Source organism: Pelobates fuscus, chromosome 4, assembly GCF_036172605.1.
Source record: "Pelobates fuscus isolate aPelFus1 chromosome 4, aPelFus1.pri, whole genome shotgun sequence".
NCBI lineage: Eukaryota > Metazoa > Chordata > Amphibia > Anura > Pelobatidae > Pelobates > Pelobates fuscus.
The window spans coordinates 130,844,107-130,861,498 of NC_086320.1; the positions used below are offsets into that span (position 1 = coordinate 130,844,107).

At 36.4% G+C, this 17,392-nt stretch overlaps 1 protein-coding gene across 1 annotated transcript in view; it reads right to left on the reverse strand.

Annotated features, from left to right (window-relative positions):
- Positions 1 to 17,392, reverse strand: part of LOC134608627 (cadherin-19-like) — a 207,801-nt gene that overhangs the window by 147,063 nt on the left and 43,346 nt on the right. The window contains exon 3 of the mRNA XM_063451610.1: positions 11,946 to 12,240. Coding sequence (XP_063307680.1) covers positions 11,946 to 12,240 — 295 coding nt within the window. The remainder of the gene's footprint in view (positions 1 to 11,945; positions 12,241 to 17,392) is intronic.

Sequence of the window (17,392 nt, forward strand, 5' to 3'; positions counted from 1 at the left end):
TGTTGCAACTCAGAGCAGATGTTTTTTTCATGCTATTTGCCTTAGAGGAGATCCCATTTTCAGTGTTAATGTTCATAACTTACTGGAAAATGTTGACTAACATAGGGATAAAATATAAATTGTAGTTTTTATGGCAGCTGTCATGACAGGTTTACTTTATAAAATATCTAAATTATCATAGTGATATATTATATATTTTTCTTTCTGTATTTATACTCACCTTCTTTTCAGGACCATGGCCAATAACTTAATTAACAGGTATGGGAAGTATGGATTATTTATCTCAATTTAATATCAAATTTATTACTCTTATGTTGTTACTAGGTGGTATCCCAACTTACAGGAATGGCGATCCCACAAACAGAGGCTCTAGGTAGACGTATTACTGGGCCTTAGAGTGGCCGGATATAAAGTTAATAAAGATAAAGACAAAGTCAGGAAGGTCAGGATAATTGAAATATGGAAAGTGAAAAAACTAGCAGGGTCAGGATTCCAGAAATACACAAAGTCAAATACGAAACAAGGGCAATATCAGAATATCAAGAGAGACTTACTATAAGTACTAAGTGTGTATCAAGGCAGAAATCATATTATGGCAGTGAAAAAGGGTCCAAATTAGCATTACATAGGCCAACAATTGTTCTGATCCTGGTCCACGTCATCTCTGCGACTCCAAAATGATTGGGATTTAGAATAGAAGGGGAGCTGAGATTTAGTAGAGGGGGGACTGGAGATTAGTAGAGGGAGGCTGTGGTTTAGTAGAGAGTGATACTGGAATTGTTTTAATACTGTACTTTTCCAAATAAACCTAAGTTTCTATGAACATGTATAAACTTAAACCTTGTTTATTTGAGACCTGTGCTAGCTTTTGAGTTTGACATGCTTGACCTAGAGCACTGTAGCTTACCGAAATGCTTTATTTATTAAGAGTATGTCCTCTTTTTTCATTTTAGAAAAAGTGTAGATTTCAATAGAAATTGGCACTTTTTAAGATAAAAATTGGTACACCCCCTGGTTGTAATTTAGACAGCAGGTCCTGTTACTAAGGTAGTCTATCTCAGTAGTGGTAAAGTCAAGAGGCAGACAATTGCCCAAAGCACCTGCCTTGCAAAAAACTTCTCAATGAGCTTGTTTGAGAAGTCTATGATTGGACAGCCACAGAAAGAAGGAAAGTGCTTGCAAACAGTTTTCAGGTGTAACCCGGTAAAAAAAAATTGTATAACTAAATGTAAGGATGAAGGGCAATGGAGTTTTTCAATACTAGAAAATAATCGTAATCCAAAGAGAAAAAGTGTGCTAAAGTCAAAATAGATAAATAACCTATATTTAAAAAAAAAACATTTTTTTTTTTTTTTATGTCAGCCCAGTATCTCGTACCATATTAGTATATTCTGGCAAAATGAAGTCTCCATGTACTGTAAATGGTCATATTTATTCTAAATATGTTCAGTGAATTTTGAGAAAAGGTTAAATAGCAGTGTACATATACATTTCAAAATCTCACATGAAGAAACTTTAAGGACGAAGGCCAGTTTGATAATATGTACAGTAGGCAAGTAACAAATTATATGAGCTACTTAACTTCTCTAAATATGTAATGTCATACCGAACATTTAAATCCCACCTTCTCTTCCTTTCTATCCTTCTGCTCCTGGCAGCTTGTGATGTCTCTCTATACCCTGGTCCCTCATGTACTAACCTATCTTGTGCTATCACCAGTAACCACAACAATCGGTTAGCCATCCCATGTAACTCTCGCTTTAAGTCCTCCTTCCTGCCCTCTTGAATGCATGCTCTGTGTGCAACATCATTAAATAAACTTCTATCCAGTACTTACCGTATATACTCGAGTATAAGCCGACCCGAATATAAGCCGAGGCCCCTAATTTTACCCCCAAAAACTGGGAAAACTGATTGACTCGAGTATAAGACTAGGGTGGTAAATGCAGCAGCTGCTGGTAAATCTCTAAATAAAATTAGATCCTAAAAAAATTATATTAATTGAATATTTATTTACAGTGTGTGTGTATGAGTGAATGCAGTGTGTGTGTATGAGTGCAGTGTGTGTGTATGAATGCAGTGTGTGTGTATGAGTGCAGTGTGTGTGTGTATGAGTGCAGTGTGTGTGTATGAGTGCAGTGTGTATGAGTGCAGTGTGAATGCAGTGTGTGTGTGTGAATGCAGTGTGTGTGAATGCAGTGTGTGTGTATGATTGCAGTGTGTATGAGTGCAGTGTGTACGAGTGCAGTGTGTGTGAATGCAGTGTGTGTGTGAATGCAGTGTGTGTGTATGAGTGCAGTGTGTGTGTATGAGTGCAGTGTGTATGAGTGCAGTGTGTATGAGTGCAGTGTGTATGAGTGCAGTGTGTGTATGAGTGCAGTTTGTGTGTATGAGTGCAGTGTGTGTGTATGAGTGCAGTGTTTGAGTGTGTGATGCAGAGGCTTGGTGGGGGTGGGCATTTTTATTATTTTTTTATTATTTTAATACTATTTTTTTGTTATATTAACTTTTTTTTAATTATTATTATTTTTTATTATTAGTTTTTTAATAATTTTTCATTATTATTATGAGTAATACTTTTATAATTTTTTTTATTATTATTATTAATATTTGTAGTATTATTTTCGTCCCCCCTCCCTGCTTGCTAGCTGGCCAGGGAGGGGGGCTCTTACTCCCTGGTGGTCCAGCATTGGCAGTTCAGTGGGGGGAGAGGGGGCTGGCAGAGCTGTAACTTACCTCTCCTGCAGCTCCTGTCAGCTTCCTCCTCCTCCGCGCCATCCGTGCAGCTCTTCTGTCAGCTCACACTGTAAGTCTCGCGAGAGCCGCGGCTCTCGCGAGATTTACAGTGGGAGCTGACCGAGGTGCTGAACGGGCGGCGCGGAGGAGGAGGAAGCTGACAGGAGCTGCAGGAGAGGTAAGTTACAGCTCTGCCAGCCCCCTCTCCCCCCAGTCTGTATTATGGCAATGCAAATTGCCATAATACAGACTATTGACTCGAGTATAAGCCGAGTTCCGGTTTTTCACTTGCACTAACTTAAACATGTATCTCTCCCTCTGATACTGCTATCCCTGCCTTTCTATCCTTGGAGTAACTTCTTTGTCACAAATCTGCCTCTTGCTTTCTCCTAAACAGCTGTACTCCACTCTCACCTCCAGTTCTGCTACTTTTCCACCTTGTTTGTTTGCTGATCCCTGTGATGCCCTTCCTATTTATGTGTCTTTATACTCTACGCCTCTAGACTGTAAGCTTGTTTAACTCCTTAAGGACCAAACTTCTGGAATAAAAGGGAATCATGACGTGTCACACACGTCATGTGTCCTTAAGGGGTTAAACAGGGTCCTTATCTACCTATTGTCCCTGTAACATTTTGTAATTGTTTTATTTATTGCTAAATTTCTCTCTTTCATAATAAGTAACATTAAATGCAGTCATTTATATACATAATAAAATATAGTTAAAGCCGTTGTGTAGAAGTAACCATGATCTATTTTATCTTGTAGGTGACTGGGCATTCATTGCCTACATTTTCTAAATACTAAACTGTCAAGAAATTGTACCAGGACAATTTGCAGTGTTAGTTTGGCTCCATTCCTGGTCACACAGCCTATCCTAATTATTTATGGATCAAGTGTCATCATGATTGGTTACAACAGAATTTACATCAATAGTAATTTTGGGTGTTAATCCTGAAAGTGTTTCATCCAGGGGTTTCAGCAGGTCAAACGAGACAGTGTGGTTAATAGACAGTAGAATGTCTAATGGATAAATATGTTGGAATAACAACTTAACCCCTTAAGGACACATGACATGTGTGACATGTCATGATTCCCTTTTATTCCAGAAGTTTGGTCCTTAAGGGGTTAAAGGAACACCATAGAATTAAGAGTACAAACATATTTTCCTATTCTGACAACTCTTTAGATAATCTGGCACTCTCTGAGTGACATCCACTAAAGGTGGAAACACGTTTTTTTTTTGTTTTTTTTTTCTCAGCACGGACAGGTGACATGCTTTGAAACCACTACATTAAGCTGTAATGGTTCTGGTGACTATAGTGTCCCTTTAATTCACAATATCTAAGTGTGCTTTTTATTTCAAACTTTAGATGGAGTTGTTAAAAAAAATTCATAGTTAAGATTTAAGTACAGTTTGTCCCTTTTTCTGTATTAACCGATGTTAATGGACTCTCTGACTCTAAAAGTATGTTGTTTGTTGGAGGTTTTTTTGTTACTCTTTATTCCTTACTGTTGCTTGCTTCTCTTATTACCAGAAAGTACAATGCCTTGTGTTTATTTGGATCCTGAGAAAGTTTTTTAGCAAGCACAACCATAATTTTCCAATCCATTAACAATTAGTGTTCTCATAGATTGGCTGTGTTTGAAAAAAAAAAAGTGCACATGGGAAGGACTTGTTGATGGCACATTGAAGCTCATTGAAGTGCTCTAGGTACAGTGTTCCTGTAAAACATTTCAGTACTAAGACAGCCTCTAGGCGAAGCAACGACCCAACACCAAGGGATTTCAGCGACCCAGAGGGCTCTATAGTGTTAGGAATACATATTTGTAATCATGACACTATAGAATCCCTTTAAGTGATTCTGGAGTCTAGTGTGACCTTTTAAAATATTGTAAAAACATTTTACTGTAGTCAGCACTTTTAGCAAACAATGTATCATAATTTATAGTTTGAACTGAAATCACAAGATCAAGGAATTCCTTTTAAGCAAAGCTGTATTTTATGATTTGTCCTTTTCAGGAGAGTTATGTTTTAACTTTTGGCTTATCTGATTCTTGCACACCTGAGATATACTTCTCCTGTCAGCCTATTGTACAGTGTGGGAAAGTTTAAGAACTGAAAATAGATACAAAGGTGAAGGGCAATCTAAGATGGGAAGCAGCATTCATAAAAGTGTCAGGCAAGGCTAGTCAGGTAAAAGGTGAGGCAGAGATAGACAATTCTATTAAAAAAACAAAACAAAAAAAACCTGGGAGAAATTTACCATTTCATGATGTATCAGCGTTTATCTATTATACAAGCTGTCAAACGTCAAAAAGATCATAATGAATTGTTTTGCCAAAGTTAATTTGTTAGGCAGAAGAAACGAGATAAAACAAACATGACTTCAAATACTTTACCCTTTGTCAGCATGTCCATGTAGACAACATACATGCATTAATTACAAACACATTATAAGAACCCAACTGAAATTATGGAAGATAAGATTTGCAGAACACAAACTAAGTTTGCTCCTCCTTCTTCTTATTGGCGTTTATAAAGTGTTAACAAATTATGCAGCACTGTGCAAAGCACTGTATAATTGGGAAATTGTGACAAGAAAATGAGACAAGTAAAAACACAATGTTCAATATGCACAGACCAATACAAAAAGTAAAGAGTGACCTGGTGTGAACTGAGATCATCATTAAAGTTATTTTATTCAAAGTAATTAGCTAGATAGCCTATGAGATAGTATCTACAGATTAAAACGGGGAGTTGAGACAAGAGATAGCAGGGGGATTTGTAGGTGATGGACAGAAATAATAAAATGATAACTGCAGTCACAGGTAAGATGTAAAGGGAATAAGGAGGTGATTTGGTGAGACGTCAAGCAGCTGTAGAAGCATGCTAAGTAAGCTAGAAGTAGGGTGGTTATGAGGAGGGGAGGCTGGGTAGGATAGTGCTTAGTGATAGTGAGAAAAGCCTCCGAACAGGGATGAAGAGAAGAAGAATATGGTGAAAGTATTTACTGCCAGAAGGAGCAAGTCATGGATAAAAAATAGCAACTGAGTAAAGCTTACTTTTGTTGTATACAACTAGAAATGTTTGCCAACCAAATTCTTTCACCCACAATAATAGGTATATGTGCATTAAGTATTAATGAAATAAATTCACAAACAATAAGGAAAAATTACAAGTATAGATACTACCACTGTTAAAATAAATATAATAATATAATGAGTAAAGGTAGAAAAAAATGAAATGAAGCTTCCAAGCTTCACTTAGTACTTGGAAGTTTGCTGGTGAATAGAATAGAGGTAGAGGACATCAATAAATATACAAATATCATGACTTGTCATTATTAAGGACAGAATGTTACTTCAAACTGGAACGTTATTGTCACTAATTGTGTCCTGAATAAAAATATAAAAATAATATGTATCCAAAAGCTGGTCAGACTTACTTCTAAGTAGAATAGTACAGTTTACAATTGTGTTCAACATATGACTAATATCATGATTAGGAGCCTGAAAGAATCAGGAAATACTTGGAATGTATAATTTATCTAGCTTTTTTTCCGTTTATTTATTTTTTATATTTTAGTATGCAGAGCAGCAGACAATACATATACAGTATACGGACAATATATTGGGACGTTTTCAATAATATATATAGCAATGTTAGATAAAGCTCCTCGACATGTATTTTTAGATAAATAATTGATTTTAGCATCAAAAGTTTGAATGTTCCAGTTCTCAGCATGAAAAGACTGTTAGCTTTTTTAATGTACTGTCTGGAAAAAAATACTAATCCAGCATATGAAGTATTTTTTTTCTCAATTTTGTTCTTTATTGTTTTCAAGTAAAAAAGGGGGTACAGAAAGGAAGAGGGTCACTGAAGTATTTTAATTGGTTAATAAGAAAAGACCTGACTTTTAGATCTTTTACTACAAAATTGTAAACAACGTTACTATATCAAACCGGTATTATTCATTACATTTATTTAACACAGCTATTTTGATATTTTCTTGTAAGTTAAACAACCGTTTGAAAAAATTTTTAATAAATTGGATATTAGATACAGGTCACAATTTTACTTTACTATTTTTATCCCTAATAACTATGACTGTGCAGCTTTGTATATAAAGATCTAAACAGGTCAATCTGAAACTAATCTATTGGTAACAAAATAATTTGACCATACACGAGAATTAAACATTTTTAAGTAAGTACAAATACATTGCTTTTAACCCCTTCACTAACAATCAATATTTGTTTTGAAAGAAAGTACATCCTACATTTCAATAGGAATGGCATGGCCCATTGAAACTTCCTGCGGGAAGTGAGGGGGGGAGGGGGTGACATGACAATTTTAGCACAATTGCAAATAAATTCATATCTGTACAGGCTGGTAACATTTCCTAGAGTATAAATTAAGAGATGTTTTATGGGCAAAATTTTGTTTAGCAAAGCAAATGAACGGAAATATTTGTATACATGATTCTGGGAGTGAAGAGGTTAAACTGGTCGATAAGGATAAAACCATTGTTGTAATAATTACTAAAGATTACATCAGCAAGATAAGACAATAGTAAGGCATACTGCTACATATCATAAAGTGGCACAGGTTCCCACTATTTAGATACAGAATAAGTTATTAATTAAGTAAATGTATGGAGGATGGTATAATCTCTAAAGATCTAAACATATTTACTATAAGTATAATTTAACAATAGCAGTTCTATACATATTACTTAAAATCCATAGGGATTTCATTAAATGTCCCGGTCACTCTGTAGAGGTGGGAATCTAGTTAGAATTAAACCTTTTATTGGATAAAATTCCAATTTCCGAAGCACCGCATCACAGAATCTTAGGAAAACCAACTTGCCAAATATGCTTCTTTTTGTATGTGATTCAGAAATAAAGGTGATGGAGCGGAGAAGAGGCAGTTATGATTTTGGTTGGGGCAAGCAAATAAGTAGCTTAGTTTGCAATGATGAACAAAAGTTCAGCCACAATCAAGAGGTAGAAAAAAAAAGATGAATTATTCGAAGATATCCATAAGTGCCCTATGACCAAGTAATCAGAAAATCAAGTGGTTAAGAAATAAAGCTGATAATCATCTGTAATCGACCTAGGATATCAGTTTGAAGAGTTTCAAACAAAAACAAGGTACTTGTCCATGTTTTGCTGCACCAGTAGCTATTCTCCTTTGCCATACCTCCTCTTACTTTAAAAAGACCTCCATATCAGTATATATGCACAGCTGAGCCAACAATACCACTGAGTGAACTGAACTGCCAGTGTTAGAAGGAGATGTCACGCAGCCAGCCATATAGTAAGGATTTCACTACCTCTCTGTTTCTTTGATTATATGCCTCATGTAGATTAAATTAAGCAGCCTCGTTAAATAATACAAGCATATTTTAAGCAATGCAGCTTTCATAAGACACCCAGACTGACACGGACATCTTGTGACAGAGCTACTGTTTCTCTGGCTGCTTGGCTGAGAATTGAATGAAGCAGCTTCACTGCATGTTATAAATGAATAGAGACACATGCATGGGCTGAACATTATACCGCATGGAGGGTGTATTTAGAAGAGCTTTATACATAGAATTGTTAAAGGGATATTATCGTGACCAGAACAATTACAGCCTAATGTAGTGTTTTTGGTGTCTATAGAAAAGGCAGTGTTTACATTACTGCCTAGGGACACCAGCAGTGGCAGTCACTTAAAACGATCACTAGAGGTGCTTCCTGGGTGCAGCACTGCCGTTCAGTGTCTCCACGCTCTGTGTCCATGCCGAGTAAATGCATCTCTATGAGGAGATGCTGATTGGCGTAGAGCAGCATTTTGCTTTGATTGTGCAATAACCTCCTAATGCTTTCCTATGGGAATGCATTGGATTGACTTTGAAAATCAAGTTTGTTGATCTCATCCAAGGGGGAAGAGCATGGGCAGGATCAGCTGAGATCAGAGCTTGCAGCGCTAAAAGAAAGGTCCTCAACTTTTTAACAGGAGCCAAGGGGCACCCGGGGCACTAAACACTGTCAGAAGTACACGTTTGTAGTATTGACTCTATAGTGATACTTTAATGCACATTTCTCACCTTAGGATTTCCTTCCACTCTATGTCTCATGTAGTTATCCACTGGGTGGAATGTTTAGCCAATGTGGCTATTTTCCTCTGCTTACTTATAATGTGCAATGGTGTTTCCTTTAATTCGCAAACAGGTACTGATATCTTTTCTATCAGAGTTATTCAAAGTGAGAATTTAGAGTGAATTCCCAGTGAATTTAAACTTTAAGATCAAATAAGCAGAAGTGAAAATTTCTAAATGGATAAGGAAATATTTTTCTGGAGTGGGGGTTTGTGGCTATGGAGACAGATTTGTAGTGCAGCATTGTGCAAAACGTTTTTATTTTTATTCGAGAACTATAAACATCTGAGCATGAAAAAAAAAATAGTCCACTCTTATATGAGCATTTCTGCTCACTCTGTAGTAAATTAAAATTTAAATTGCAAAATCTAGGCATGCAAAGATGATTTGGAAAAATCATCCAACTCTGTTATAGTCACGATTTAGCTATTTTAGCCTACATGTTTTGCCATTTGCTTTTCCTCCTGTTAATAAGCAGCAAGTCAGTGAGAGCACAGTGGTGCCAATGACTACAGAAGGAATAAGTAATTGGTATTTTGGAAGTCGGCAGGCAGGATTAACATTACCTTAATAATGGCACCAGTATGGACAACAAAACTTGTAGGGATGTAGATAATTCTGACTCATGAAATGCAATACATCTATTGTCTTAATAAATAAGCATTCAATGAACACTAGTGTCCTTTGGTTTCTCATTTTAGAATCCCTTATACTCAGCTGGGACTACATAGTGGATTCAGGATCACTGTTTAAACAATTGTGCTACTATTTAAAAGACTACTTACATGTCTTTAGCAATGATAATTACCGTATATACTCGAGTATAAGCCGACCCGAATATAAGCCGAGGCCCCTAATTTTACCCCAAAAAACTGGGAAAACTTATTGACTCGAGTATAAGACTAGGGTGGGAAATGCAGCAGCTACTGGTAAATTTCTCAATAAAATTAGATCCTAAAAAAAATATATTAATTGAATATTTATTTACAGTGTGTGTATAATGAATGCAGTGTGTGTATAATGAATGCAGTGTGTGTATAATGAATGCAGTGTGTGTGTATGAGTGCAGTGTGTGTATGAGTGCAGCGTGTGTATAAGTGCAGTGTGTGTATAAGTGCAGTGTGTGTATGAGTGCAGCGTATGTGTGTGTGAGTGCAGCGTGTGTGTGAGTGCAGCGTGTGTGTGAGTGCAGCGTGTGTGTGTGTATGAGTGCAGTGTATGTGTGTGTATGAATGCAGTTTGTGTGTATGAGTGCTGTGTGTGTGTGTGTGTGTATGTGTTGCGGTGGGGGGGTGGGCAATTTTATTATTTTATTTATTATTATTTTTTATTATTTTATATTATTATTTATATATTTTTTCATTATCATTTCTTATTATTATTTTTTATTTATTATTTTTATTTTCGTCCCCCCTCCCTGCTTGATGCATGGCAGGGAGGGGGGCTCCTTCCCTGGTGGTCCAGCATTGGCAGTTCAGTGGGGGGGAGAGGGGGCTGGCAGAGATCTTACTTACCCGTCCTGCAGCTCCTGTCAGCTCTCTCCTCCTCCGCGCCGTCCGTTCAGCTCTTCTGTCAGCTCACACTGTAAGTCTTATGAGTAATACTTTTATAATTTTTTTTATTATTATTATTAATATTTGTAGTATTATTTTCGTCCCCCCTCCCTGCTTGCTAGCTGGCCAGGGAGGGGGGCTCTTACTCCCTGGTGGTCCAGCATTGGCAGTTCAGTGGGGGGAGAGGGGGCTGGCAGAGCTGTAACTTACCTCTCCTGCAGCTCCTGTCAGCTTCCTCCTCCTCCGCGCCGTCCGTGCAGCTCTTCTGTCAGCTCACACTGTAAGTCTCGCGAGAGCCGCGGCTCTCGCGAGACTTACACTGGGAGCTGACCGAGGTGCTGAACGGACGGCGCAGAGCAGGAGAGAGCTGACAGGAGCTGCAGGACGGGTAAGTAAGATCTCTGCCAGCCCCCTCTCCCTCAGTCTGTATTATGGCAATGCAAATTGCCATAATACAGACTATTGACTCGAGTATAAGCCGAGGTCCGGTTTTTCAGCACAAAAAATGTGCTGAAAAACTCGGCTTATACTCGAGTATATACGGTAAGTATAATTTTAAAAGTGATAATTAGCACCACATTATTTGACACAATATGATGTTTATTTTTATATGGTTACCACCATTACATTTCTCCATATAGCATAACATCGTAGTGTTCTTTTTATCATTTACAATAATGTCATTCACCCTTAAAAAAAATATAAAATAAAAAAAGTTAAAAATCACAATAAAACATATAACATAACAAACCAGCTCCAGAGCCATACTCCTCCCAGCAGTCATTCCCAAAGAAACATTGGGGATATATGATGCATGCAAACCAATAACTGTGGTCCTCCAGTCCAATGCTTGTCATAGACAAGCACTGAATCCAGTACATCTCTATGTCTGTAGTGTGTGTAATGATGAAGAACATGAATACCTTCAAAAACCAGTGGTATACCATGAGCAAACACTTCTAGTTGCTTTCAGAAAGACATCTTTTATATTGCCAGGCAAGAGGGACAGTGCCATTTGACGAAACCTACTTCATTACAACAAAGTGTTTTTTTTGGGTTTTTTTTTATTAATGATTAATTCATTATAGTACATAGGATCAATATAGTGTAGGATCAATATATGTCTTATTATTAACTAACATATAGTTTTATACCATTCCATCATATTTTATTTTTAGAAAACCACTTCAATAACTTTACTAGATATGTTATATTTCCATACATTATTTTTAAAGGCACGTTACACAGCTATTATGTTATGTAAGTGAACTTTGAAATTATTCTGCATACTGTACATCAATGTTTATTTTTACTTTATTAATTACTTTCAGTTTTTATTGTCATTATATGATTGCCAAAGAAAATCATAATTTGTCAGTCTCCCACAAAGCATATTGCATCTAGTATTATAGTGATAATTTAGAAAGCTTTCACAATGTGTCATCATTCTGTTAGGTTGATTTCTTAAGCAAACATCACAACATAAAAGTATAATTGCCAAACATACCTTCAGGAGACATTTCAGGAATAGTGGTCATATATGGTTCCTTGATGAATTTCGGTTCATTGTCATTTATATCCTGAATTTTAATAATAAATTCAGATTCTGTTTCAATAGGGACACCAGTGAATCCATTGATGACCTGAGCTCTGAGCTTGTATGAGGACTTTTCTTCTCGATCAAGTTTTTGAAGAAGATAAATTGCACCAGTTTTTTCATCTATAGTAAAAACTGTATTTGCTCCTTCTCCTGATAATAAATACTTAAACGTCCCATCGTGGATATCAATATCCGATCTGAGCTGTTGAGGAAACAGAGATAAAAATAATAAGACTTCACCTCAGCTTCAATATTTGTAACATAAAATGGCCTCTACATGGTTTGCATGTTCAATATTGCATTCTAAGCATATATGGGCATCTGCTTTCCTAGGTTTACTCTGCTTACTGTGTTAAAAGAATCCAGTAAATTATTTAAAAATGTTGGAAGCATTTTTATTCAGCTGTATTCACAGATATGTCATCTGTATTTATTTATTTTTTATAAATAACAATATGTGTGGTATTTCACCATTTTATTTATCTATGTATCTATTATGTGGCAAAAATGAAATTCTGCTCCTCCAATATTTCAGACCCTGTTTAAAAGATTGAAAAGTAATGTAAATAATGTAATATCTAAAATTCATGATGTCATGTGTGAAATATAAAACTTCAAAATATAAATTCCTCAAAGATATATATGCAGGGTTTACTACTCTTTAGTCCTTGTATAAATATACTGCCTGTTGTTCAATAAACCAGTGAAGTCTTGCCCCTGCATTCAGTCTTGTCTAGTGTTTGGGTACAAGGTGGGAAGGGCTATTCATCACTTTATCCAGTATCTGGTTAGGCAGGTGAGGCTCAAGCTGCTGTGCGAGTAACCATAAGGTAACAGGTTGCTGCGGTAGCTTTTTGAGGCCACTGGGGGCATGGAGAAGCGACTGGCAAAGTAATAGATTCACATCTAATCAAAAACCAGGAACCATGTTACAGTTAACATGTTTTGTTAACTGTTAAATTTGCACCCAATTTTCTTGTTAAACGCTGTACCAAATTGTATGCAAAATTATTAGCAAATACATTAAGTCCTATCTTTTGCAAAATAGTCCATTATGACCAGTCTGGGTTGTGAAGACAAGGCAGGGCTTTGACAACAATATGAAGGTACTCAAACACATAGATTATATGAATTTGCATAGGGTCAGAGGCATTCTTCTGGTGATGGACTCTGAAAAGGCCTTCAATAGGCTTAAATGATCCTACATGCATTAAATCTCTAGCAAATTCGTTTTTCAGCCTTCACTAAATAACACATTTGTATTTCTGACCGCATAGTTTTCCTTTAAGGTTATCTAAGCCCTTTATAATTTACGAGAAGCCCAGGTATTGAATGCAGGCTTCACGTCATACCCATTCACTATTTCTAATGACATCAGAATTTTGTGCCCATGATCACGCCTTCAGTTTGGATTTTCTTTAAAGTTCTTGGCCCACAGGATCAGAATTTGTCCAGATATTTCAGTTATTCAAGTTTGTGATCAAGAACGTAATATGTTGTTCTTAGCAATTGATATAATCCTTTCCTTATCAACAACCAGAATTTATGGCATATTGACTGAGAATGAAGATATATTTCAATATAGACTTAATGCCAATAAAACTCAGGCTCTCCCAATAGGTCTTTCAGTAGGTTTATGTCATTCAGTAACTCAGGTGTTAGCCTTTATTTCGCAAAAAGACCATCTTATGTACAAGTATCTTGATGTAAGAATTTTTTAATTATTGCTGCAGTCTATAAATGCTACCACCTTCCTCTACTAAGTCAAATCAAAGATTTATGCAAATGGAAATTGGCTTTGCTTTATTTGGCTGGAAAAATGCACACTGTTAAAATGATTCTCCACAATTTTCTTTATGAATTTCACTGCTTTTAGAATCCTATTCACAGGTCTTATTGTATTAGGGTACAAAGAGTCCTTAATGACCTCAGCAAACTGCAAATGTAAATCTGTCCTTACTTACATGTCTATGGGAGTTCCCCATATTCCAAGTTACTATAAAGCAGTTATTCTGATTCAAACAATTGAGTTGCATGCGCCGCATGTGTTTTTGAATTGGGTTAATATGGAGAAGGGACAGCCTCTGACGTATTCTCGTATATCCTTATAACAGACACCCACATTTTGGATTAACTGCTGGCTAGGTTTAACATGATTTTCTGCCTTTGGCTCCATTGTCATTCCTTGCCACTGTTTCAACAACATATCCTCAGAAGTAGTCTCTCATGTTAACCAAGTGTGTGGCCAAGTTCTTCAATTTGGAGATTTACAGCACACATTCCCTTTGGACTCTAATATATTTTACCTTATCTATAGTTACAAAGCCTATTTGTTCATCATGTGTGTTTCTCACCTGAGCCTGCCATGGATAGTCTTACCACTTATCAACAATTGCTGCCTGTCACGGCAAGGGTGCATAATTTATTATTGCACTATGGAATATTGTCTTTTAATGTAATTTGTGTAGTGCATTAAGAACCTGCCGGCCTGGTATTGTCAATGTCAAAAAGGGTTAATTTGCTTGTATGGAGGTCAAAAGGGATCATCTTTTGAAGCTGGGACCCCCAAGGAGGTCAGATGACAGAAGGGATAGTGTGAAGGGCATAGCAATGTGAAATAGATTTTACTTAATGGATGTGAATTAATCAAGGCTCTGCAAGGTGTGAGATTCTACACTTTTAAAAGCCTGAATGTCTAGCTGGCTTCAGCCATTTGGCCTGTACCTTTTCATTGATGAGGGGATTTATTTGATATGTTAATGATCATTAGCCTTGTTTTCAAGTATCATTTCCAAAAGAAACATTAATATGTACCCCCCCAGAATAATAACAAAGCCTCATTTTTATTATATTTAGAATGGGACAAACGCCATCTTCTAAACAAGCCCAAACATGAATGCCATAACGTAACCACATAGAATGGGATTGTGATGTCCGTTATATTGGGCCACGAGTAAGGAATATAACATATCTATGGAATGGAAAAATAATAACGGATTCATAGATGCAATTAAATATTTTTGTGGCAGGTATATAAGAGAAGATAGATGGGGGTCTGGACACAAGGGGTGGTCCCTTAGTGTCTCTATAGGTGAGGCGTGGTAACCCACAAGGTATATCTCTAAAGAAACTGAAGTGTGCTTTGTACTTGTTTGGCGCGAAGATCTAATTTTGAAGTAAGTCACCATCTTTCCTACCAGATACCCCCTGGGGCAGAAGTCTTACTTTGAAGAGCTGAGTAAGTGATTAGGACTTTGTTATTTTATTAAGTTTACCTGGGGAACCAAGACCTCCCATTTATGAATTGTCTTGGTGGTGGCAGCATTAAAATAGTAATAGTTCTATCCACCGCTCTATTTTACCTATGCTTGTTATGTTATTTTATTTAATTAATCCAGCACCAACTGGGGCTATGGTTATATGTTGAATATCTGACAGCTGGATAGAACAGAATAGTCTGTAACGCTAACTAAATGTACTATGTACCAATATGACCCAGGACAGTTTACCACGTTAGATAGGATGATTGAAGCTGCAATACTAATTACATAAACATAAACTTTAAGCGTAACTAATAATCTCATAAACCTTTCTAGCCTAGCGTTGATATAGAAAAGTTCAATTGTCTGGCGTACAACTTGTAATGTAATTTAAGTAAGAAATGCAATATGTCTTAATACTACAGATGAATAGGAAAAGCCTTAATACTAGAATATGTGTTGACAACACCTAGTCCCACCCGACCCTTAAGAAACAAAAAACGTGCACAGTATTTTATTATGCCATTTAATGTTCTACCATTGTAAGGCCCCTGCGGCTATTGTGGCGCAGCAGGCCAGAATGTTCAATTCATGCACAAACAAAAAAAAAATAATTTTAAATAAAATAGTAATAGTTATATTATTATGTTTAAGTGTGGGTGGTGTTAAGAGGGGATTTTGTCATTATTTCCGGTCTAGTGCAGACACATAGTGAACTTTAACCCTTTGACCACCACAACTATGTCACGCACACTCTTGAAGTACTGTGCGTTCGTTACACTGCCTATCTATTGGTTGGCACTTACTAAGTCTAAACTGCAGCATTGTCAGTCATCCAAAAAGTACTCCAATATGTCCAAGTTTGAGTTTGAAGAGGGGACCAGAGTCTTAGCTGCAGACTGTGTTAAGGCAATTATTGGCTTGCGTTGTATTACCACCTATTATAACCACATTGAGGCTCATTGCAAGTTCTCTTTCTCAGACAGCATACCCTTTGTTGATGAGACTTTAGTGACACATTTTATTGAGAGCTGTTTTTTATTTTAGCTTATTGCTCTCAGTTGGAAAAATAACTAAGTGTCCAATGATGCGGGAAATGTTGAGCATAATTCATCTCTATTATACTGATGAAAAAATGGGTATATTAACAACATCAGCTTTTTCACAAAATCTGGTCTCCCTTGAGATCACTTTTAACTTGTACTCACAAGTTCACTCGGGCAGCAAATTGTGTTCCTTATCTCCTTTGTTTACTGCTACCTGAGATGTTCTTGACAAGCTTTTACAATATAGACAACCTTCCTCTTTGTTTTAACATGAATATTATGTGAAATGTTGCATGGGGTGACACTCTATGTCATATTGTGGTGTACATTGCTCTCTCTCGCTTAATATTTCGTGTAATGTTAACCTAGATATTCAAAACATGTCCTGTAATCTTGCCATTGCAATTTTTATTTCTCTTGTTCTGCCTTCCTCTTTTTGTTTTCGCTTCCCTTATTACAAATAAATATCAATAAAGTATATCTGGAAAAACTAAAATATCACTCAACACTGTAAGTCTATAGCAACCACTACACACGTACCAGAGCTGAAATTTTCACTTGGAAATGGCTAAACATAGCGATATATATCCCTAGCCTCACAAGCAGGAACTCAGACTCTTAATTTCTCCTCTCCCTGAAACTTTCAGGATCTAACTGGATCTTGGAAAATACTCCACCCCATTTATTCTACCTTTGTTACCATATTATTATTATTACTGTAACAATGGTTATCATTTATGCTTGTATACTATTGTCATTTTCTGTACATGCTGTTTTTTCATTACTATTTTCACTGAATGTATTCCATATATATTTCATGAACACATAATTATTAATCTGATAACTGTGTCAATGTGTGATAGAATTTGGTTTGTAAACTTCTCAATTTTATATAACAAATGTTTTATCAACCCACCCCTTCTTTTCATTGTTGTCCCTCCTAGCTATAAATGCGTTATAAATGCTCTTCAAGCTGCATGATATCTTACTCAATTACCCCTTCATTCCTTTTACATTTTAACAGTAGCTGCAACTTTCCTTTAATATT